Genomic DNA, 25471 nt, shown 5'->3' on the forward strand with positions numbered 1-25471 from the left:
TCAATCTGTGGGGCTCTCTGCTCAAATTCGAGGACTCCCTCCAGGATGTGACAGGAAGGAGTTCAAAGCTCTGGTGGAGGAGGGTACAGTGGCTGTCAGGGCAACCCTGCAGGCAGCGTCGGATGCTGCAGATACGGCTGCACAGTCCCTCGCCTCCGCGGTGTCTATGAGGAGGGCGTCGTGGATCCTTCTGTCTGGGACATCCAGTGTGGCGCAGAGCTCCTTGCAGGACCTCCCGTTTGATGGCAAGGCCCTGTTTGCGGAAAAGACAGACGTGAAGCTGCATGGCCTGAAAGATTCCCGCGCTACGCATAAGACACTTGGCCTCTATGTTCTGGCTCCGGCTAGACCGAAGTTGAAGCCACAGCAGGCTCCCACCCAGGCCACCCACTCTAAATACAAGCCCCCTTATAAAAAGTTGTGGGACTATAAGAAACGTCTGCAGAGGCAGTCCCGGTCTGCCCCCCAGCCTGGGTCCTCCAAGGGCAAACAGGAGGGGAAACGACAGTTTTGACGGGACGCCCGGGGGCGACCTACCAGTTCACATCAGGGATCCACCGGCAATAAAGCTTCCCTTCTCCAACCGGTTGTGTGCTTTTCTCCCGGAGTGATGGCGGCTGACCTCGACCCGATAGGTCCTCAACACCATCTCCTGGGACTACATCCTCCAGTTTACTTCCACCCCACCCAACCACCCTCCGCCCCTCCTGGGGGACCCCTCACACGAGGCTCTGCTTGAGCAGGAGGTGGGGCGGCTCCTGGGCCTAGGAGTGGTGGAAGTGGTGCTGGGGGAGTTCAAAGGCAAGGGGTACTACTCCCGCTATTTCCTTATCCTGAAGGCCAAAGGGGGGCTCAGGCCCATCTTGGACCAGCGAGGTCTGAACCAGTACATGGTAAAGCTTAAGTTCCGCATGGTCTCCCTGGCCTCCATCATCCCCTCCCTGGATCCCGGGAACTGGTACGCTACCCTCGATCTGCAGGACGCGTACTTCCACATTCATATATTTGAGGGGCACAGGCGCTTCCTCTGTTTCACGGTTGGGCAGGAAAACTACCAATTTACCGTCCTCCCGTTTGGCCTCTCCACTGCTCCCAGGGTATTCACAAAGTGCATGTCTGTTGTGGCGGCCTACCTCAGACTTTGTGGGGTCCAGCTCTTCCCCTATCTGGACGACTGGTTGGTCAAGGGAGCTCCCGATTGCAGGTGTGGGATCACATGGTGCTCCTCCTCTCCTCGTGCGCCACCCTGGACCTGATGATGAACGACACTCAAGTCCACATTAGTCCCGGTACAGCGCATAGTGTTTATCGGGGCAGCCCTGGACGCCACGTCGGCCAGGGCCTCCCTCCCACCGGACAGATTCGAGACCCTGAAAGGGCTCATCGACACAGTCACAAGCTTTCCCGTGACGACAGTCAGAGCATGTCTCCAGCTCCTGGGTCACATGTCGGCGTGCACGTATGTGCTCCGTCACGCTAGACTCAGGACGAGGCCCTTCCAGCTCTGGTTGGCCTCGGTGTTCTCCCAGGCCAGAGACAGGATGGACACGGTCCTCCCTGTGTCTGAGCCGGTGATCACTGCCTTACAATGGGGAACATGCTCCATGGGGTCCTGTTCAGGGGCAGGCCCCCGTTGGTGGAACTGGTGTCCGACGCTTCGGACCTGGGGTGGGGAGCCCATGTGTGGGATGTTCAGACCCAAGGTCTGTGGTCTGCGCAGGACCTTGCCCTGCATATAAACGTCAAGGAGCTCAGGGCAGTCTGGCTGGCATGTGTGGCCTTCCACTCGCACCTGGAGGGCAGATTGGTCAGGGTTCTCACGGACAACACGGCCTTGATGTTCTACATCAAGAGGCAAGGCGGGGCCCACTCCTCTGCCCTCTGCCAGGAAGCCCTCAGGCTGTGGGACTTCTGTATAGCCCACGACATTTGCCTACAGGCCTACCGCCTACTGGGTGCCTGGAATTCGTGCGTGGATTGCCTCAGCCGAGACTTCTCCTCTCAGCACAAGTGGTCTCTACACCCAGAAGTGGTGCACAGACTTTTCCAAGAGTGGGGAACTCCCCAGGTGGACTTGTTTGCGACTAGGCAGAACAGCCGGTCTCCCCGGTTCTGTTCCGGGGGCGGGCCTGGGAATGGGCGCTATCTCCGATGCCTTCCTCCTATTCTGGTCAGGCCAGTTTCTCTATGCCTTCCCCCCAATCCCACTGATCAGCAAAGTCCTGGAAAAGATAAAGACGGACGGGTCCCGGGTCCTCCTGATTGCCCCGGCGAGGCCCAGGCAACATTGGTACGGGACCCTCACAAGCCTGGTGGTCACCCCACCATGGCCATTGCCGTCCCGCCCGGACCTGCTCTCCCAGGACCAGGGCCGCCTCCTCCACCCCACCCTAGCGGCACTCCACCTCACGGTGTGGCTGCTCAATGGTTAGGCCGGGAGGAAAGGACATGCTCGGAAGGAGTTCAGCGCATCCTCTTGGAAAGCAGGCGACCCTCCACACGCCGAGCCTACTTGGCAAAGTGGTCTCAGTTTTCCCGCTGGGTGGCTGAGCAGGGCATTTCCCCCATGGCTGCCCTGATCCAGCTCATTTTAGACTATCTCCTTCACCTTAGGGCCCAGGGCCTGGCGCCCTCGTCCATCAAGGTGCACTTGGCGGCCATATCAGCCTTCCACCCGCCGGTGCAGGGGCACACGGTATTGTCCCATGCTATGACTGGCCGATTCCTTAGGGGATTGGATCGTCTCTTCCCATATGTGAGGCCCCCAGACCCACAGTGGGACCTGAACTTGGTGCTGGCCCGATTGACTGGTCCCCCCTTCGAACTACAGCTACATGCTCCTGGTCACACTTCTCGTGGAAGGTAGCCTTCCTGGTTGCGATCATGTCGGCTAGACGGGTCTCGGAACTCAGGGCCATGACCTCCGAGCCCTCGTACATGTGCCATAAGGATAAGATCCAGCTCCGCCCACATCCTTCGTTCCTCCCGAAGGTGGTCTCCGCCTACCACATGGGTCAGGACATTTTCCTGCCGGTCCTCTAACCCAAGCCCCATGTGTCCAGTGAGGAGCGCCGCCTCCACACACTGGATGTTAGATGGGCTCTGGCCTTTTACCTGGAACGGACTAAGCCATTCAGGAAGTCTTCGCAGCTGTTCATCGTCTTGGCCGAATGCATGAGGGGTCGGCCGATCTCCACTCAGCGGCTCTCCAACGGGATCACCTCGTGCATACGTACCTGTTACGACTTGGCGGGAATCCCCCCGCTGTCGATTGTGAGGGCACACTTGACTAGGGCACAGGCCTCGTCAGCTGCCTTTTTAGCCCATGTCTCCATTCAGGACATTTGTAGGGCTGCCACCTGGTCTGCAGTTCACGCGTTCACCTCGCATTATGCGATCGTCTCCCAGATCAGGGAAGACACCGGGTTCGGCAGGGCTGTGCTCCATCCCAAGAGTTGGTGAACTCCTACCCACCTCCAACAGATATAGCTCGGAATCACCTGTTGTGAAATACACACGAGCAATCACTTGCGGAAAAGGTAACTGTCTTTTCTTCTTCAACTGGTCTTCGAGATGAGTTGCTCATGTCTATTCCACATCCTGCCCTCCTTCCCCTCTGTTGGAGTTGTCTGGCAAGAAGGAACTGAGGGTGGGGAGAGCGCGCAGCGCCCCTTATACTGCGCCATGGAGGCGCCACTCCAAGGGTCGCTAGGGACGCTCCCCTACGGGTACTGCTAAAGGGGAAAAACTTCCAGCACCAGTGCACGTGGCGAGCACATGCACCTACTGTGGAATAGACACGAGCAACACATCTCGAAGAATTCCAGTTACGGAAAAGGTAACTGTCTTTTCAGATGGCCTTTGAGAACCTTATTCTGTCTGTACCTCACTCGCTTAGGACTGCAGTTGCCAGGATATCCATGGTTATGCCCACTGCTGAGGGTTTCTGTGAGGATCTGGAACTGTTGAAGGTTGATTCAGGACATTGTGATGAACTTACAGGGCTGCTCATGATTAAACCCATCCAGCACCTGGAGTCTGGTTTTGATTCCTGCCTTTCTCCACTTCTGTAATCTGCCCATTCTTAAAATATTCACACAGAAAACCCTGAAGCTACAGTATTTGAGACAGGGTCAGTCTGCACATACAGCCCGTGCTGCTGTGTGTGGCTCTCCCAGAGCTGCATTTGCTTTCCTAGACGAGGAGAAGACCAGGCAGGACAGGGCAGAAATCCTGTCCGCTCTCCGGGAATTGCCTCTGTGAGTAGCTAAACATCAGCATCTACACCTCTGGGACACTTCAACAGCAAACAGTCCTTATTTCAAGTCTCTTTCACCCAGCAAATGATTGTTCCATATCACCCCAGTTGCTTTTACTGCATTTATTGGCTCCACTAATAAGTGTTAGAAAGAGTCGCTGTGTAAATGTCATGGAAATACACTTATCTGAATTATTTAAATACACTTATGGGATGACTTGGTACGTAAAACCATCTTGGAGGGACACACTGTAAGCCACTGCTTCCCAGAAATGCAGCTTCCTCACTGATCATGGATCCCTGCCCTAGTTGGGTTAAATGATCAGAATGAAGGATGAGTGGTGTTTGCTGGAGTTTGACTTTAGCCCTGGATTTCTTTACCTGTGTGTGTATCAGTCTCTAACATTGCAGTAACAGTAGCTCCATGGTCTGGTCTAGAGCAGGGACTCTACTGCTTGCCCGGCTGTTGTGAATACCAATGAGGTGTGGGACTGAGTCCCTGCATGCTTCAAACAACTAATCTCTTTCCCCAAGTGTTCGGTTAAGGTGTAAGAATGGCTGTCAGTGTAATGTGCACTCTGTATTCCCAGACATCCTTAGTTAATAAACAAAGTTCTTGATGACAATAATTTCCCTGGTATAATTGTCAGCCTTCCGCCTGCGTAGGTGGGGTTTTCCCCCCCTGCCTGGTGCCACTGAAAGGGCAAGGTTGCAGTACAGCAGATAATTTCTGCATGATACATATCCTAGGTCTAGCCCTGGTGCAGCTCTACTGATGCTGGCAAGGTGGTAGCGTCCAGACCATCGTCCGGTATTTTTACTAGCGTATGGTCTAATCCTGCTCAGAGCAAATCTAAGTGACGGTGCTAAAATGCTGTCAGTCTACGCCAGGGGTAGGCAACCTATGGCACGCGTGCCGAAGGCGGCACGCGAGCTGATTTTCAGGGGCACTCACACTGCCCAGGTCCTGGCCACCGGTCCGGGGGGCTCTGGATTTTAATTTAATTTTAAATGAAGCTTCTTAAACATTTTTAAAACCTTATTTGCTTTATATACAACAATAGTTTAGTTATATATTATAGACTTATAGAAAGAAACCTTCTAAAAACGTTAAAATGTATTACTGGCACGCGAAACCTTAAATTAGAGTGAATAAATGAAGACTCGGGACACCACTTCTGAAAGGTTGCTGACCCCGGTCTACGCTATCTGCTCCATTGCTGCTAGTGCGGGTGAAGCTGCATCAGTGCGGGGTTCCCTACAATTGTCACTGTTGCCAAGGCTGCCCGATGCCTTCACCTCCAGGCTAGGGCAGTCGCCATGTCGTCCCCCTTGGAGTGCTGTTCCCAGCCAGTTCAAACACTTGGGCTTGCTGTGCCAGCAGCACAAATCCCCACTGCGCCCAGTGAGCGCATGGAGGTTTCTCAATGAGGTTGTCGTCTTCCTCTTTCGTATGGCTGGTGTAGAGCAGCATCTACAATTTCACCTGAAGTTGATTGAGCCAAATGGCTACATCAGGTGTAGCAGAATTTATTGCAGTGATGCCTCCTTCATATTTATCAATTGGCAGCAGTGATATGTACGATGGTCTGTCGTGGGGAACCACACTCGCACACCGGGGAGTCCTTGATTTTCCATTTGTGCATTAAATGTCCACATCTACCATGCTTGGTTTGGATTCGATTCAGAGTTGACCAAGATGACTGTGGAAGGTCAAACCCAGGAGCCTTCTGCATGGGATCCGTATTATCTGTCTTCTGTTACAGCAGGGGCTCTCCAAGATGGAGGGGAGGGTTATTCCTGATAAAGTGGCACTCTGATGGAGCCTGGGAAACATGACCAGGGGTCAACCTAACAGCCAAAGTGTCAGTAGTCTACGGGACCTGCTGGTCTTTGAATGCCCTGGGCCCTCTTCACCTCCAAGACTCCGCATGCCTTGCTAGGAGTCATTTCCCTTCAGACTTCAGACAGAGAGAGGGATTCATCAATTATATCCCCATTGGGACGCGCTCTTATTCCTCCTCATTGTGTCAGATGCCACTTTTGTCTTTTGTGACGCTCATGCTTTCTAAGCTGAAACAGTCCTGTCACTAATGGGAGAAACTCTGTTCTCCTGGGATACAGCACACACTACATGCTGTCTGTCCTCCTGTAACGCACAGTAGCCCGAGATGTGTGCAGTACACTCAGCAGGTTCTGGGAAGTGTCTGAGATTACCGCTGCCTGGGCTTCAAGGACTGGTCCTCCAACAGCGCAACCCAAGCCGCCTCCTTTATTTTGCTGACGGCAGTTGCAGATTACATAGTGGTTTGTAGATAGTTTGCATATAGTGTTTCTGCCTTGCCCTGCTATGTCCCCATCAAGCTCTTTGTGATTACAGTCTTTCTGCTCCGTGCTTGAGTGAGCTGAATCTCCTGTATCTGACTGCACATTTCTCCATAGGGCTTTTCCTGTGTCTTAGGCTAGTAGATTCATAGATTCCAAAGCCACAAGGGACCACTCTGATCATCTAGTCTGACCAGCTGTATAGCACAGGCCCTAGAACCTCCCCAAATAGTTCCCAGAGCAGAGCTATTAGAAAAACATCCCATCTTAATTTAAAAATGGTCAGTTATGGAAAATCCACCACAACCTTTGGTACTTTGTTCCAATGGTTAATTACTCTCTCTGTCAAAAATTAACACCTTATTACCAGTGTGAATTGGTCTAGCTTCAACTTCCAGCACTTGGATCATGTCATACCTTTCTCTGCTGGATTGAAGAGCTCATTATTAAATATTTGTTCCCTATCTAGGTTCATATAAACTGTAATTAAGTCACCCCTTAACCTTCTCTATGTTAAGCTAAATAGATTGAGCTATTTGAGTCTCTCACTATACAGCAGGTTTTCCAATCCTTTTATCATTCTCATGGCTCTTCTCTGACCCCTCTCCAATTTATCACTGTCCTTATGGAATTGAGGGCACCAGAACTGGACATGGGATTCCAGCAGCAGTTGCACCCGTGCCAAATACAGAAGAAAAAAACCTCTCTACTCCTACTTGAGATTCCCGTCTTCATGCATCCAGGGATCGCATTAGCCCTTTTGGCCACAGTGTTAGACTGGGAGCTGACGTTCAGCTGATCAGCCATTATGACCCCCAAATCATTGATTCCCAGGATAGAGTCCTCCATCCTGTAAGTATGGCCTACGTTCTTTGTTCCTATATCTATATCTATATCTATATCTATATCTATATATATATATATATATATATATATATATATATATACATTTAACCGTATTAAAATGCATAGTGTTTGCTTGCCCCCAGTTTACCAAAAGGTCCAGATCACTCTGAATCTGTGGCCTATCCTGTTCGTCATATACCACTCTCCTAATTTTTGTGTCATCTGCAAACTTTATCAGTGATGATTTTATGGTTTCTTCGAGGTCATTGATAAAAATGTTAAATAGGGTAAGGCCAAGAACCGATACCTGCGGGATCCCACTGGAAACACATTGCTTGATGACAAGTCTCCATTTTCAATTACATTTTGAGACCTCTTGGTTAGCCGGTTTTAATCCATTTAACGAATTCCATGTTAATTTTATATCATTCTAGTTTTTTAATCAAAATGTTGTGTAGTACCAAGTCAAACACCTTACAGAAGTCTAAATATATTATATCATCACTATTACTTTTATCAACCAAACTTTGTAATCTCATCAAAAAAAGATCCTGTGAGTTTGACAGGATCTATTTTCCATAAACCCATGTTGATTTGCATTGATTACATTGCCCCCCTTTAATTCTTTATTAATCAAGTCCTGTTATCAGCCGCTCCATTATCTTGCCTGGGATTGATGTCAGACTGACAGGCCTGCAATTACCCGGGTCATCCTGTTTACCCTTTTTAAAAATTGGCACATTAGCTTTTGTCCAGTCTTCTGGAACTTCCCCTGTGCGTTGCCTGCAGGCTAAGTCATCATCTGTGCATTTCAGTTTCCTGCCTAGGCTGAGAGGCTTCATTTTTATAACCTGCCTTTCATTCCCTCTCCCTTTAGTCCCTTGGCAGCATACTAGTTTCTCCTCCTCTTCTGGAATTATGCACTTATCACTTAAACATATCCAAGCCAATGTATTCTCCTCATGGAGCAGATTCTGCTCAGTCCTTTCTCAGATTAATTCCTCAGTGCTAGGAAGGAGTTGAAGTTGCATCACTGTAGCACTTCAGTGTAGATACTACCTACACTCATGAGGGAGGGGTTCTCCCATCATTGTAGGTAATCCACCTTCCTGAGAGGCAGTAGCTAGGTTAAGTCGACAGCAGAATTGTTCCATTGACCTACCACTGTCTACACCGGGGGTTAGGCTGGTATAGCTACATCTCTTGCCGATATAAATTCCTAGTGTAGACCAGCTGTCACTGCCAGGTTGTGGGTGGTCAGACCTAGTACTCAGAGCCAGAGTCCACAGTCACAAGACAGAAATCATGAATCAGCTGGGTCAGAATATCGGAAGATTAGGCAAAGTGGAGATCAGAACCAGAAGTCAGGAACCAGAGACAGGCTGCATCAGGATACGAGAGGTTCGGAGGCAGGAGACAAACTGGAAATCAGAACTACAAATCAGATGCCAGGAGTCACACCGGGTCAAGATGTGGGAGTGGAAGCAGGAAGCACACAGTCCAGAACAGGGTGGAATTCAGACAGCTTCCTGTTCCTGCTGCAGGCTTAAATAGGGCCAGTGGGCCAATCAGCTGCTCCAGGATTCCTCCAATACAACCCTAGGGAGATCTGCAGGGTTTCTGGCGAGGGATCTTGGTGCAGGCACACACCTGGCAGGAAGCTACAAAGGTCTTTATTGTGGGACACATTCGTAGCCATCAGAAGAAACATGATGTTAATCGTTGGGTTTTATATTGCCCTAAGAGTCCTGCCAAGGTGGAGTCGTGGCACAATGGATGGACCACCACCTTTGCAGGTCCTAGGGGAGCATAGAGGCTGTCTCTCACAAATGTGATCCCCTCCCAGGTGTCATGTAGTTCTCAGTTAACAATGGCCAACTTGTCAGGTGGAATTACGGAGACGGAGACAGAGCGGATGAGCGCAAGCAGGTCCTGGCGGCGAGTCACATTACGAAAGTTATAGGACTTGAGAATGTGGGCTGGTTCCAGACTGGGGCCTTGTGGCTCGGAGCCATATCTTTGGGACAAGGCATTGTCCTTGCTGTTCCTGGTTCCAGGGTGGTAGGTCAAGGTAAAGTTGAACTGGGAAAAGAATAGGGCCTATTGGAGCTGTGGTTGGTTCAGGGCCTTGGCCCTGCACAGGTACTCCAGATTCTTGTGGTCTGTAAACACTTGGCCCGGATGACAGGTCCCTTCCAAGTAGTGTCATGACTCTTTGAAGGCGGTCTTAATTGCCAGGAGCTCCTTGCCCAAGATCTCCTAGTTTCACTCAGCAGGTGTAAGCTTCCTTGAGTAGTAGGCGATGGGGTGCAGCATTTGCTTGGGTCCATGCCTTTGGGAGAGCACTGCTCTGATCACCGTACTAGAGGTATCAACTTCCATAACAAAAGCTTGTGCCATGTTGGGGTGGGCCAATACTGGAGCAGTGGTGAAAGCAAGATTCAATTCAGAGCTTCATGCTGGGCCTTGGGTGACCAATGAAACTTGGCGTTTTTTCAGAGTAGGGCAGTGAGGGGCTCGGCTTGTTTTGAAAAATTCTAAATGAACCTGCAGTAGAAGTTTGTGAAGCCTAAAAAACATTGAAGGTCACATACATTGTGGGGGGCTGCCCAGTTGCGAACTGCCTGGACCTTGTGCACATCCATCTTGATTCCTTCCGGGGACAGGATGAATCCCAGGAACTCAGCTGAAGTCTGATCAAATGAGCACTTCTCCAAGTTAGTGTAGAGACTGTGTTGTCGTCGTCTCCCCAGGACTGTATGGCCATGTGTGATGTGTTGGTCCAGTTCGTCTGAGAAGATCAGTGTGTTGTCTAAGTGCCACGAACTGGTCCAGTAGGTCTCGGAGCATGTTGCTGATAAAGTGCTGGAACGTTGCTGGTGCGTCAGTCTGAGTGGCATAACTAAATATTCAAAGGGGCCATAGCCAGTCCGAAAGTCCGTCTTCCATTCATCCCCCTATCAAATCCAGAGGTGATTGTAAGCGCCCTGGAGATCCAGTTGCATGAATATGCAGGAAGCCCCCACAAGGTCCAATAACTCAGGGATCGGGGTAGTGGGTAACGGTTCCAGATTATTATCTGATTTAGGGCTCGGTAATTAACACAGAGGCGGCGGCTTCCATCCTTCCTTTTTATGAAAAGGACCGGGATGCTGGCTGGTGAAGTTGATTTGCAGATGAGCCCCCGGGCCAGGTTCCCTTGGAGATATTCTCACAATGCCGTCAGTTCAGGCTCTAACATTGTGTATATCCATCCAAGTGATATCATCGCCCGGCTGAAGTTCTACGGGGCAGTCCTAGTCCCAGTGCAGGGGGAGGTTTTCTGCATTCTTCTTCTCAAAGACATGAGCATAGTTATGGCGCTTGGGGGGAGTTCCATAGTTCCGCCCGCGGGTGCTTCAGTGTGGGCAGCTACACCTCCTTGAGCCTTCTTGGGTCTGGGTGCAATGTCCGCGGGTCCCGGCCCCGCTGTCAGCAGAGCTCTGATGGGACGGTGACTTTCTGTTCTTGTCAGTGAATGAGGGGATTATGAAGGTTCAGCCAGGAGATGCCAAGGGTCAGGGGGCAGTGCGGGGAATGGATCATAACAAACTGTGTTATTTCTCTGTGTCCCTGAATAATGGCCTGCAGGGAACAGTCTCCTGTCAGCAGGCAGATTACCAGGGCTGCCTTAGCCTGGTCAGAGGGATGGATTTGGGGACATGTCAGAAGCTGGCATGGTTCATGAAGCACCGGAACTGCTGGGGCAATAGTATTGCAAGGCACTCTGCACTGTGTGCGCAGCACGGTATTCTCAGTGCTGAGCTGCCTCGCTTGCTCCTGCAGCCGCTGATTATCCAAGGTCAGCTGGGCAACTTGGGCCTTCAGTGCTTGATTATCTGCCTGGAGGCGGAGGGCACATCCGGGCGAGTCTGATGCTTCTAGTGGCTGCAGTGGTGCTGCTGGGTCCATCCTCGCACCAAGCTCGCTCCCTCAAGGTAATTGTGGTCCAAACAAGCTGTCGCGGCCGGGTCGCGGGCAGACAGACCCAGAGTCCAGGGTCACAAGACAGGAGGCGGCTGGGTCAGGATACCGGGGTGAGAAGCACGGATCAGATGCTAGGAGTTCCTGGTCAGGATGCCAGGAACTCAAGCCGCGGGAGCCGCAAGGCGCACAGTTTAGAACAGGGTGGAACCCAGTTCAGACAGCTCCGTGTTCCTGCCGCTGGCTTGAGTAGGGCTAGCGAGCCAATCAGCTGCTCTGGGACTCCACCAATAGGACCGCCAGGGCAGAGCCTCCAACTGGGACCTGGCTTCATGGGGCCCAGGTAAACAAGCGCCAGCAGGCTCATGATACCAGCCCTCAGCTGTGCTGGCTCTGCAGAACTAACAAGAGGTGTAAACAGCAGGAAAAGGTCTTTGTTGCTACATCCAGTAGATCTGACAGACGCCCCAGGAACAGATCTGTGGAGTATGACTGCGCCCTTGTCGCAGTCACTGTAACAGAGGAACTACACTTTACAGGGTGGGGGTGGTCCTCCCTGCCCCCCCGCCCCAATATTAATGTGCATGGTGCTCGTGAAATTACCCCATATGCACATTGACACCATGCCTAGCTTAGTCAATGTATTGTCAATGTTCTCCAACAACTCTTCAGTATTCAAGTATTGGGTCCTTGCACAGCTCTGCCAGTGCACCTCAGTCATGACCTACAACTGCCCTGAGGAGACCCCAGAACAGCCTTCTTGGGCCAGTTTCAGCTGTAGTGGTAGCTGTGGACCTGCATGGTTGTTCTGGCCCCTCTCCAGTGCTGCGTGGGTCCTATCCAGGTTTTATTGGACAGCTGAACTGTCCGGCTTTTCCTATGACTGAAACTCATGAGATATGTCTGAAGCTAGAGTGTATGATGCACACCTGGGTAGGTGTGAAGCAGTGATTGTTACAGTGGGTAAGCCATTTGAGAGAGAGTCTGGGGGAAATGGGGGTGAATGGATGGATCCTGTGATTCAGAAATGTCCACTGGAGCTCTTGCCTTTCACCCCAATGTTTCTAAAAGGAATTTGTTCCTTCTTCCTACAGACAATTTTAGGTACACATGTGACATTTGTGGGAAAAAATATAAATACTACAGCTGTTTCCAAGAGCACAGAGACCTGCATGCGGTGGATGGTGAGTACTGCTTCAGCACCTTGTCAAATTGGGCTGGGAAATAGTGATTGTTTTATGTGGGGTTAGACAAAGTGTGATTCATGGGCAAAATGCTGCCATGGGGTCTTACAATGGCACGCAACCTTAACACGAAGCTCAAAGAAATCAGGTCCTAACCTGCTCTGCTTCAGCCTGTTTGGATGGTGATAGCACCCTCACACTGGGACCTGCAGTCTCAGCAAGCCATGTCTTCATAGTAAAGTTGAGGATCACTACAGATTTGTTATAGCTCTGGGCCTCAAGATAAATTGCCAGTCTAGCCCTTGGCTAGGCAAAGTCGTATTGTGTCTGGTTTCTGACCTCAGAGGACCCAATTTTAGCATGGCTCTCTGTGGGATCATTACAGAGCTCCAAATGCAGGTAGACTTGCCAGCCAATGCAGTTCTGAACTGATGTGCCTATGTCTGAGCAAGTGGACTTCAAAGGAAATCTCGGCAAAACTTCTTTCACTGAAAAAATGCAGATTTGGGTCCAAAAAAATACTTTGAGAATTTGTGTCAATTTTGGCAAATTGGTTTGGTTGGAAAAAAATTGTTTTTGGAAATGTCAGAACGGTTGGTTTTGACATTTCTGAAAGGAAACGACTTTATTTTCCTGGTGAAATTCATAAAGGGACTGAGGGAAGGTCTACTTCAGCCTAACGCCTGGTGGCTAGGGCACTCGCGTGGGATGTGGGGGACGCGAGTTCAAGTCCTTGCTGCAGAACTGGGATTATTTATACAAAGACCCGGCCCCAGAGCAGTGATTTCAATCTGTTCGCCTCACTTTTGTGAATGGTGCCTAAAACCAAAATGTTCTGTGTTTTAATGGACATGATTTTTTGATTTGCTGAAAATTCCATCCCGGTTCCTTTCAGTCCCAGAATGATATTTTTTTTCCAGAACTGCCAGTGAGTCGAAAAAATCAGTTATTCCCACAGCTCTGCTTTAAAGGACTGTTTTCCGGTGTAAACGTTGAATTGTTTCAGTGTGAATGCTGGCAGCCTAGAACAACTGGCGGCGGTTTCACTTTAACGATATTCAGGATTTTTTACATTATTTGTATGTGTTTGGTGCCCTATTTACCCTAGCCAAGCTCCTCCTCATGGCAAATAGAGCTGTCAATGCTGCCCTTGACTCAGCCAGGAAGTGCAGCAGGCAATGTCTGTGCCATAGGCTGCTCCAATGAAGCAGATTACTCGTGGCCAGTACCCGTGACCAGTACTGCCCTAATGTTTTTCACAAGAAATTTTGTCAAAAAAAATTTTCTGTTTTTGATTGAAATTTTGGAACCCCGAGACTAGCATTAAGGTCGGTTGGCATTCCCCAGCACCCTGTAATGGTGCTGGATTCTCTGTCCTTCATGTGGGGTCATAGACATTAAGTCACTGGGATTGAAAGATAGGCTACGAGTAGAATCATAGAAGATTGGGGTTGGAAGAGACCTCAGGAGGTCATCTAGTCCAACCTATCTGCTTCTACTTGAAATGTGTCGTCATCACTCTAGTTCAAAGCTAATAAGGAAGCTGAAGCTATTAAAATGGCTGCCACTTGTGTTTCTCTAAGACACCGCTTGCTTGGATGCCTCTGAGAGATTGGTTGTGTTTCAGTAGACATGGGTGCGAGGCAGCTGTGCATTTATATTAGTGTGTTCTAACAAAGGCCTTGAGGATCTATGTACACTAGGGCTGGGCATGCTCAAGTATTTCCCTGTGTGACTGCCGCCTGGGAGATGAGGGATGGGAGAAGGGAGCCTGGCTTATTCTGTGGTGCTGAACTGCATTGACCCTGTGGATGAAATACAGGAGTAAAACAAGGCCATTTAAGAGGATTTAATTTCTGTTTTGTTTCCCCCCCCACCCCTTCTTCTATTCTGTGTTAGTTTTTAGTGTGGAAGGGGCCCCAGAAAACCGGGCAGGTAAGCAGAGATCCTTTGTGTGCTTTATTTCACAGACCTTTACAAGCATTCAGTAGTTCCCAGGCACAATAAGCCCAGTTCTGCACTCACGGAAGCCAATGGCATTTTGTCCTTGACTTCAGTGGGCGCCAGCTCGGTCTCTCAGTGCGTAGCAATGTTACGTACAGCCAGTAGCATGATGCCCAGCCCTATTAGATACCAGGCTTTTGTTGCATATGCATTTGATCTAGACTTGTGAAAATCAGAGAAACAAACGATAAGTGTTTTAGTCATTTTGAAATTGCTTGTGGCATAAATGAAATTACTTCATAAGATGGGTTGGGTTCTGATTGGCTACAAGCTGTGCCATTAGATGGCACAGCTTAACCTCATTGGTCAGTGAACATAAGAACGGCCATACTGGGTTAGACCAAAGGTCCATCTAGCCCAGTGTTTGCTGAATGTATACTGCATTACTATGCCCAGTTTCAAACAGGGTAAAACATTTAGTTTCGGGGGAGGGGTGCAGTGGAAGACAAAAAATATAACTCAAGCTTTGAAATTTGTGCAATCTTTCTCTGATTTTTGATTTATCTTCAGATCATATTATTGTGCTAGAAGGGGTTAATATCTGGGTGGGCATGAGGGATGGTAAGTGAGAGGGACTGAAAGAGGGAAATTTGAACATTGTGCTTTGGAATCCTGTGTCAGATAGAAATGTAACTGCACGTGCCAGTGCATTCAGTGCTTGTAACTGTGTACAGAAAGCCTTGGGGTGTTGTCAGCTCTCTGCTGGTTTTGTTCTTTTGCAGACCCTTATGACCAGACAGTCATAGCAGCAGATGAAGTGAAAGAGGAGGAGCCAGAACCATTTCAGAAGATTGGTCCAAGTATGATTTATAATACAGTTTTGGAAGTCATAAAACATAGCATAAGGTTTCAAACCTGGCTCTTGCTAAGGTTCCTCCTGGATAACAGTGGGAGATCAATACACTGACGTGAAGATGCTGAAACTTGAAAGTTGTTGCGGGATACATCTCATTTCTAATAAACAGGAAACCCAGCAGCCACGTAAACTGAGAAATGTATTTTAAACGTCTACAGAAGTTCCCTTCTTTACATGTTTGTTAAGTGTCCAGGAAATTGAGTTTGTTCTTAATGCAAATCCCCTTCTTGTATGCGTTTTAATAAAGTATGGTATGGTGTTCCGTGGTGAGGGGGTTGGCATGGATGAGTGCACTCACCTTTCACCTTGGCAGTGTGTGCTCAAATCCAGGATTAGGTCACAGCTGAAAGGAAGTTTGGTAGAGTTTATCCCAGTTGCAGGTTAGGGGTTGAGGTACCTTGGCAGAGCTGACTGGAGGACAGGTGCAGTTTGCACACTGCCTGCTTGTCAGATGGGCAAACCAATGCAGATAAAACAAAGAAATGACCAGACTTTGACCAAACTTCATGCTGAACCTGTTAAATTTGAAAATGTTGGGTTAACATGTTTATTATTTTCCTGTGTTTGCGGTTCTGCCCTGGTCTGATCTCTCTGGCTCTGGCTGGAAGGGATGGTGCTAAAATACCGAGACATTTCTGTGCTATTTGCAGCACCAACAGACACAGCAAGTACCACAGGTCTTGCAAAAAAGCCCTTTCTCCTGAGATTTCCAGTCCAGTTTTACAATCCCAATAAGTTCTGGAAATATGAATCAAAATTTGCACTTCTGGGTGCTTATTTGAACATTCAGTGGTTCATCCATCACTGGCTGTATATAGCCATTGCCGTGGCATAGGGAGAGACAGCATGGACCACTGGTTCCTGCCTGCGACAGGGAGTCAGGAGACTGGGATTCTTGCCCTTGTCTTGCATCTGATTCGTTGTCTGATTTTTGGCAGCTCACTTAACCTGTGAGTACCTTCTGTGCTGTTCAGATCTATTGGGATGGTTGTACTGAGTCCACCACTGTAGCATCTGGGGTTTAATTTTCCCATCTGTAGGAGAAAAAGGTTGCAGGTTGTGGGTGCAGATCACAGTGCTTCACCTCCCTTTGTGAAAGTGGTTCTCAATGCTTGCTTGAAACGCTCCCTGTCAGAATGAAGGACTATGAATCACGCTATTTCTTTTTATCAAGCACCAAGTTCACACATAAAAAGTAAGAAAGAAAGTAATTATGCGAGGTGATGCTGGGTTCCTTTCTTACAGAGTCTTTGTTTCATCTTCACAGAAACTGGCAATTATACATGTGAATTCTGTGGCAAGCAGTACAAATATTACACTCCCTACCAGGAACATGTGGCGCTGCATGCACCTATTAGTGAGTATCCTGCTGGAGATCTGTTTCATTACAGAGTATGATTTACAATGGTTGGTAATTGACTTTAGGGGCATAGTGGAAAGAAGCCGATCTGATGGATTCTTCCATTGCACCCAGTGTGCATATGGCTCTTAGGCAGCTGAAGGTGTGCTGACCAGAATGTTGTAAAGCAGAGATGAAACCATTTCTTAAAGAGATGCTGTTAAAGTTAAGAAGATCCATAATTTGACTGACCTTTTTACCATCTGTCTGCAAAATCAGTGCCATTTTTGGTGTCCATTGTTTTAAATAACAAGCTCCAGTACTCTGTCTTTATATACACAAGCACACCCCTGTACAAATTACCGCCTGCTCTCCCAAGCAACCATACAGTAAAAACCAGTGTCCACAGCCAAGCTCTCCTAAGCTGCGCTAAATAACAAATGAGCATGCATGCTGTGGGGAAACAGGTTTTCTTACAAGCTCCCAAGAAACTGTTACAGACAGTGAGTTCAAAATGGTTTTTGAAGTTATGAAAATTACTTGGGCAGTTTGCTGCTAAATCCCAGGGCCAATAAAATGTTTGTGCCAGAGAGCTGCTGCAGCGCCGCTTGAAAGCCTACTAGAGACACTGGAATCTGGATTCTGAAGGGCAGAGCTATCAGATGAAGGAGAGGTCATGAACAGCAGTTATATGTAGCTCGTATGTAAACTTCTAGTGAAATAGTCCTGGGAAATTCTAATTACATTCGTTCTGGCAGAGTTTGGGGGCTGGTTCGGACACTTCCACTTTCATCCATATGTTCCTTTCCCAGTTTTTGCCCTGCACTGTATTTTTATTTTAATGGCTAGAAGCCAATGTGGGTGCTGTTTTGCTCTCATCTCTGTCCATAATGACTATCAGTGGAGGATGGGTGTGCATGGCTCTGGAATTAGCTTTTGATTAACTGTTCACCTGTAGCCAGCAGGGGGAGCTAATACCTTGTTTCTTCAATAGCTCACCAAAATTGCGGTTGTTGTAATTAGGTTTTGAATTATTATTATTATTATTTTATTAATGGAGTGGATGTAATTTTTATCCACAATAAACTGGAGACACTGTCCACCGGGCTTCTGTACTTTTAAGGAAGGTCAAAAGTAGTTGGCTCTTAACAGCTTGCCAGTTTCATTACAAATTTTCTGGAGTATTGAGATAATTTCGAGGACAGTGGTGCAAGGTATGGAAGCACAGGTCATCTCTGTCACCCACTTTCACAGAATGAATGTTCTAAGGCCCCATCTCCACTAGGAAACTGGCCCACTGTTCACAGATGTCCTCAGTAATTGGTCTCTCCTGACACCCCTCAGCTGGAGTAGGAAATGATCTTAACTACAGATGTAGATGGCATCAGAGGAGACCCATCACTGGTGATTGTCAGCACTAGGTCAGTTTTACAGCATAGATGGATCCTCGGTTAACCAAGGCTCTGGGATCCCCAGTCAGATGTTCTACACAGTAACCAAGGAAACCCAGTCCTTGTTTAAATAAGGAACATTGTGCTGTGGATTTAGCATGGAATCTCTGTTCACCTAGAATAGACTCTCACCTTCCCAGGATGTGCCAGTATAAAGGTAATCTCTCCGTTCTTCTTGGTAATAACATAAAACAGCTGCTGGTTATAGCCCCAATAGCCCACGGAGTAGAGAAAGACAAGTTTATACTTCTCATGGAAGTATCTATATGAAAAGACCCCTGGGTTCTGATTCCAGCTGCTGGATGACCCACCAGAAATCTTCCCCTTCCTGCCTATGCAGAACATTTAGGATTTTCAGTCCATCATATGATAGAAATTCACAAGACAAGTAAGAAGGCTGCATTATGATCAATGGGAATCTTAGATTCTGAGTCTCTCGTGGCTTTAAAAAAACCTCATGATTTAGGACAATCTGTGGGGGAGAATTGGGGGGAGAGAAGGTGGAGTTGAATCCATTTCACTGAGAGCCAGGAGAGCTGCTGAGTTAAAACCTGGGCTGCAGGGAGGCTGAGGGATTAGGTACTCTCATCATTAGGGATATAGTTGTATCATAGGAGAGGCCATGGATTCCATCGTGGTCTCTGGTTTTTGGAGGAAGAGGCACAGAGTTTCCAGAGTTGGTGTGAGAAGTATCCTTGCAGCATGGCTTCTGCTGCTGCCTTGGCCAAGGGGACGGCAGGGAAGCAGTGCAGGCAGAGAGGTGACTGCCCCTGCTCCTCGCCTCTTGTTGGGTGGGAGAATGGCTGTGTAAATGGTTTCAAACTATTTTCTGTAAATGGTCTTAATTAGTTTTAAAACACACTTTAGAATAATGTCACCTGCAACTTCAAGGGTTTTTTTAAACTATGCATTCTTGATTTTCCCCATCCTGTTTTTCCATGCCCAGAGACTTTTCAGATCATTTACTGTGACAAACCACTGGCCCTAGTGATTATTCAGAGAGATGGGTTGGTTACTAAAACAGGCCGGCCGTTGGTGTTCTCCCTTGCCTTGCATGGCTCCAAAGTCCCGTGAGGTGAGCTGGAACACTTCTGTTTTGGTGCAGTGAGAGACACTTATCAATCCACTGGCAACCTGGGGAGTTAAAGGTGACTTTGTCTTTATCCTGGCCTGTGGCATTGGGGTCTGCAAATAGTGAGTCATCCCACCAACCCTGCAAGACCAGCCAGAGTGGGGCCAGGCAAGGAAAGCTCCAGCCATAACGCTCAGATTTTCTGTGTCTCTTTGCTTGAGCTCAGTTTCCCTGCTGAAGTTTCTCTCTTTTTCTTCTCTGATGCTATTTGAAAACGAGACCAAAAGAAGGATGAGATGAGGGCTCCCATCCTGAGGGGTCTGCAGCAGCTTTCAGTGTGATTGTGGGTCCATACAACCCTGTGAGCTGTCACCGATTTCTGTGCAGATTGGAGACGCGTCCCCGAGCAGGAGGGAGCAGTTGCAGTGAGTGGGGATGATCGCCAGGAGTTCTTAATGCCAAGTGCCTCAGTAAGATACACGGCTTGGGAGGAGGGCATGATTTCATCCTATTAGAGTTGGGGGGAGGTCACTTTTAAAAAATACATGTTCCTGTATCACCGAAAGGTCCATCTATGCTATATAAAAACCTGTGTTGGGGGGACCCATGTATAATACAGTTCAGACCAGAGAACATGGCTCTCTCCTGGATTGTAAGTAGGTTTTAAACATTTCCCCAGCTGTTGCTGCACGGCTGTTCATGGCTGGGGAAGATTTAGGGACATGTTGAAAACATGTGTAAGGTCTCACCTATGGCGCAAGATGGACCTGTGTGTTATCCATGGTAGGGGATGGCTGTGTTGTGATTGGGGCCCCTAACACTATGGTTTACAGTGTAGATAGAACCAGCACAGCTGAGATTCTGACCAAACAAAAAAGCCTCCAGTTTCTTGGCTTGTGAAATGCAGGCTGTGGAATCTCGCGAGGGAGGAACCAGAGCACTACAGATGTGGTAGCAAACTTCCTAGTTACTGGTGCAGAGTGGTAGGGTCGGATAAAAGCTGCATGAGCATTGGCATCCATCACTCCCATGATGAAAACCAGACGTGAAAGGATCATGGAAACCACTGACTGTTTCTTTAAGGCTATGGCCATTGTGCCCTTCAAAAGGGCAGCATTAACCATCCTTGTCAATAGTGGGCCTAGTTCCTGCCCAGAGGCTCATACCAGCTAAGAGGGCAAAGGTCTAGTTCTCACGAGGTTGGATACACCTCTGTTTGTGCTTCTTCCATCTCAGTGAGCAGTACTGGGTGAGATCCCATCACCTCCTCTTTCACTGCCCTGGCATCAGATAGGATGTTCCAGAGGAGAATAGGGGCTTTTTCTTGCCAGATAGAAAACTGGATAGCTATGAGCTCAGATTTTTTTTAAGTGGACGGTCACTTTCCCAGCGGCCGTGACGTCAGCTTGGTGTATCAAGTTCCAGGCCCTTGGAAGCAATCGCCTTCTACCACGTTCTTCAAAGTTAAGGTAGTTTTGAAGAGGCATCCCAGATTCCTTCCGGAGGTGATGGTGAGGTTCCATCTCAATCAGTCAATCACCTCTCCAGCCTTTCTTCAGAAACTTGATGTGGAAATGTGTGTAGTTTTTTATCTGGAGTGGACTAAAGTAGTTAGAAAGCCAGCCCCTCCCTCCCTCCCCCCATCTTTTTATTTCATTTGACACTAAGTAGGTTCAGCAGACTGTTAAAATGGCTGCCTGGCTGCATCTTTTACTGCCGCCATCTGGCAGGCGTAGAACTTGAAGTTCATGTCAAGGTCCCTCTGTACAAGGTAACTCTGCTGTAGTGGAACATAGAAATTGCCAGACTGGATCCAGCACATGGTCTGTCTAGCCCCTTCTCCTGGCTGTGACTGTGGCCACCACCAGATGCATAAAAGGAAGGTGCAAGAAATCCCACAGTGGGCAATTACGGGATAACCTGCCCCCGACATTAGGTCTGACCCTGGTCTCTAATATTTAGAGATTAGCTTAGGCCTTCCAGCACTCTTTTTGTAGCATTGACTATTATAACTCAATTGTCTTGTTATCCATATAAATGTCCAATCTGTCTTTGAATCTTGGCCTCCATGACATCTTGTGGCAATGAGTTCCATGGATTCCAGTTCTGTGTGTGGTCAGGAGATGTGCAAAGGATCCACAGGATCCTATCTGCATATATTCGTCGGGCATTATTGCTTAGATTTGGACTTCAGAGAGAATTTGCAATTTGGTGTCTCTAAGACTAAAATGATCCTTTTGTCACAAATTTGAAGCTTCCTTCAGGCCACTGGAAATAATGCTCTGTGACCCTGACAGGCTGTTGCCTGTCCCGTAGGATTCTGGCTGCCCATCCATTTTCAGATGCGGTAGCTTCTGCTGCCCTAGCCCTCACTGGCTGAATCGGAAGCACCACCTCTGAGCAGCTTGCAAGGAAGGGGAGTAAAGTAACCCCCACTCTTACATTGATACTCTGAGGCCAAAAAGTAGATCTGTGTGTCCTCAAGAGATGCGTGGTGAGACATCGTATCCATTTACACTGGCCAGTGTCAATACAGGGAAGGGAAATCTGCTTTGGAGTTGTCAGATTGCCCAGGCGTCACCATTCAGGTTTCACAAAGAGGGCAGTCCCTGGACTGCAGGGGGGCCTGGGATGGCCCTGCATGTTCCTGACACTGAACATTCAGCGGGTTTTCATTGCTTTCACTTGGTAGAGATTGGGAACAAAGCAACCGTTGACAAGAACAGCCCCTGGGGATGCTCATAGACCCTAAGCCCAGAGGGACCATCATGATCATCTGGTCTGACCCCCTGCACATCGCAGGCCGCAGAGCCTCACCCACCCCTGCTTGGTGAGACCTAGGCAGGAAACCATCCCTGCTGCCGCTTCCGCAGCAGCTGCAGCAGGATTATCCCTGGGGGCTGAACTGAAGCCTGGAAAGCAAAATCGAGTCCCCACCTACTCAGCTGGCCACAGGCCAAGCAGAGCAGAACGGTCTGTGCCAAAGCCGCAGTAGAGCCACCAGTGAACTCCTCTGCAGAAGCCCATTCCCCTTTCAGAGAAAAGCCCCCCTGGATTTGTGCAAACCACGACGATGGGTTGGAGGGATTCGTGCACAGGGTGCTTTGTGTGAGGTGCGCCTTGTTTATAACTTTCAGATGCTGGCAAAGAGTAAATTAGCGAAGGGAGAGGGCAGCTCCGTATGGGGTCTGTAGCATCTACCAGCTCAAGTCTGTGCAAATGAGCCTATATCCCAAGTCTGGATGGAGTCACTGGTTTGCGGGGAGTTTCTCCTCACTCTGCTTTTGTAATGTTAGCTCACAGACGAGGTGTCCCTTACCTAGGAGAATTGTTTCCGCTTTAAGCTGTTGAGATGTAGAAAGCAGCTTGTAATGGGGTGATTTGTCCAGTCTGCAGAGCCTAGCGCTAGGCTGGCCCTGATTATGTGATGAGCTCCTCTGAGGGGAATCGGGCAGTTCCCTCTAAAGAGCAGAAGGCAGCTGCAATAAGAGGGGGAAGCTATGCTCTGGCAGTCCTGCAGGGCCATGTCACCACAGAGCTTGGATGGTAAAGCCCAGTGAGCAGGGGACAGGAAACCCTGACTACATTTGGGACTGGACATCAGAGCCCCAGCGAGGGAGAGCTGGAGGGACTGGCTGAGAAATCAGAATGGAACGGAAGAAGAGTCCTGGGGGTGGGAGAAAATGCCCGAGCTAAGTATGGACTTTTCCTTTGTGTTGTTGGAACGGACTTTGGTTTGGGACTCTAGGCTGTTGTAACTGGCTCTGGTATTAAATTAGTCCAAGGCAGGGGTATTGCTAACCAAAGAAAGCCTTTGGGAGTTCTTAAAGGGCCCTGAGGTGAGGAAAGCAGGGAGCCTGCAGAGACACCCTAAGCAGTAATCCTGTTACACAGTTGTTGGCATCAGCCCTACAGTCTTGAGGCAATGCACAGGGTCCCTCATACTCTTGGCGAATAGAAAGTAATAACGAGTCTGGTCGAGGGGCAGGGAGAGAACCTTCTTATTTAATGACCCTCTCTGGCTGATGCTTGGCACAGTGATGCTTGGCTACAGGAGCCATGTCCAGACCTCAATTGAAAAGAGTTGCTGAGAAATTGGGGCGATTATCAAGTTGCCCCATCCTTCAGTATTTAAAAAAAAAAAAACTTTTGTGTCTGGATAGGGACTCCTGTGCCAAAGGACTTTCCCAAGGCTTTAGGCATTAAGAATTACTGGTGATCCTCCCCACTCACTGCAGATACCAAAGAGGTTCCCTGTACATCAGGTAACACTCTGAGAATGTAGCCCCAGTAATGCACAGAACTCGGCTACATCTCGCCAGCTCTTTTGACGTGAGATGGCATCCAAAGGACCCCTCCTGACTCATAGAATGGAAAATCTGACTCATGGCTCACCTCCCTCCCCACTCCCATACCTTTTAAAAAAAAAAAGTCAGCCGAATTGGAGGGGAAAATGAGGCAGACACAGATCTCCAAAATCTTGGGGGCATTTAAGGCTCAGGGAGCAAGAATGTAAATTCCTCTAGATTTCATGATCAAAGAAGCAAATTAGAAGCCAGCTTTGCCCAGAAACTGTTTAACTCAGATGTGAAGCATAAACGTGCAGCTACACCCCACCCCTGTTCACAGCGTGTCCCTGTTCAAACAAATAGACCCTCTGGATATCCTGGGTGTGTCTGGCGGTGCGGGAGGGGAAGTAGTGGGATTCCTGGCCATTTTGGATTGGTCAAACAGCAGCTAAAGGTATACAGTAAAATCAATACGCTTGAAGAATCTGTCCCTTTGGGTGAGTGGGGAAATCCGTTTATGTTGTATGGGATTCAGTGGATCCACAATTGCTGCAGGTCCCCTTATAAGGGAATCACAAGCATGACTATTGGAAAGCTATCCTCCCAGATGGCACAGATTCTGGGAGCTGACTGACTATCCTGGCACTAGTTCTGAGTCTTCATATCCAGAGTTCTCTCGATCTCCACTCTTCGTGGCAGTGAAGACACAGGCGAGCCAATCCGGCAAAAAAACACCGGCCTCCATAATCCGATGTTCCACCCTCCTGCACCGCTCCCCGTCCGGTATCCCACCGGCATCCCAATCCCAGATGTTCCGCGCTCCAAATTCTGGATCCCCAGGAAGCAAGGCCACGACAGGTACCAATTGCCTTTACACCATTGACTTTCTTCCCTGCTTAGCGCCCACTCCTGCCCTGGGTTGCCTTTTGCCCTTCGCTGGACTCAAAATCCACTGCCATCAAGGCTGTCCCAGAGAAGCAAACACAGGAAGGAGCTAAGACGATGGCACTATACAAATGATCATTAAAATCAGCAATCACCTAGCTCCTCCCATCCCCAATTGTGCCAGATTTATCATTTAAATTAAACCTTATTAAAAAGCATCAAACTAGACCCTGGTTCAAATCCTGGTGTCACAAACTGAGGAGAGCTTCCTGAGTGAGGTTTGCTTCGTGGGTTGTCAGGTTTTTTTAGCCTCAAGATGTTGCTTTCGGGGCTTGCTGCTTAGTTGAGTGGGAAGCCGTACACACGTTCTAACGGTGCTTCATTCACCAAGGGAACCAAGGGGCTCCAGCAGCGAGATTAGCAGTGCAATTACATTGCAGGCACGGAAGAAGAATCAAGTTTGAATATCTGTCTCCTTCTTTCCTGCCCCCCTGTTCTAAATAAGATGGGAAATAAGAAACATCGTGATTAGAATTTAAAAAAGAAAGATCTGAGATGTAGAGTTCACATTTCCATAGGATAGTGAAGCATTCTCTTAAATCTCGGGAACTGGCAGATGTCTGGATAACTGACCTTCTACATTGTAATACTGGAGTATGGCTAGTTAACCAGCCTCTTATATCTGGGTCAGGCAGATGTCTGTTTAAATCATCCCTGAAATGTCTGGCATGGGCAGATGCCTAGGATGAGCTGTGTTGAGAGAGACCTCTGCTTTCCAGCATTTTAAACAAGAACAATGCTTAGGTTATTTTTGTTAGTGACACACACATCTGCCCCTACCTCAAAATTGCAAGGAGTGACCTGTCTTCTGACAACAACAGTCGCTTATGGGTCCTGACATTCCTTATTGTTATGGCAGTCCGTATACGTTTCATTGATTTTGTTACTAACTGAGGTCTGTCCGTTTCATGTAGTTTAGGAGTCTCAGTGGAGGAGACT

General features: G+C 48.6%; 1 protein-coding gene across 4 annotated transcripts in view; it reads left to right on the plus strand.

Moving 5' to 3' along the window:
* Nucleotides 1-25471, plus strand: part of ZNF618 (zinc finger protein 618) — a 99828-nt gene that overhangs the window by 43968 nt on the left and 30389 nt on the right. Inside the window, exons 5-9 of one of the 4 annotated variants that reach the window (XM_024216562.3) lie at nucleotides 12487-12576; nucleotides 14476-14511; nucleotides 15303-15380; nucleotides 16704-16793; nucleotides 24257-24445. In XM_024216562.3, coding sequence (XP_024072330.1) covers nucleotides 12487-12576; nucleotides 14476-14511; nucleotides 15303-15380; nucleotides 16704-16793; nucleotides 24257-24445 — 483 coding nt within the window. The remainder of the gene's footprint in view (nucleotides 1-12486; nucleotides 12577-14475; nucleotides 14512-15302; nucleotides 15381-16703; nucleotides 16794-24256; nucleotides 24446-25471) is intronic. The other 3 variants (XM_024216564.3, XM_024216563.3, XM_024216566.3) reach the window with 3 other exon arrangements.

Source organism: Terrapene carolina, unplaced genomic scaffold, assembly GCF_002925995.2.
Source record: "Terrapene carolina triunguis isolate 2854851 unplaced genomic scaffold, T_m_triunguis-2.0 Scaffold449, whole genome shotgun sequence".
NCBI lineage: Eukaryota > Metazoa > Chordata > Testudines > Emydidae > Terrapene > Terrapene triunguis.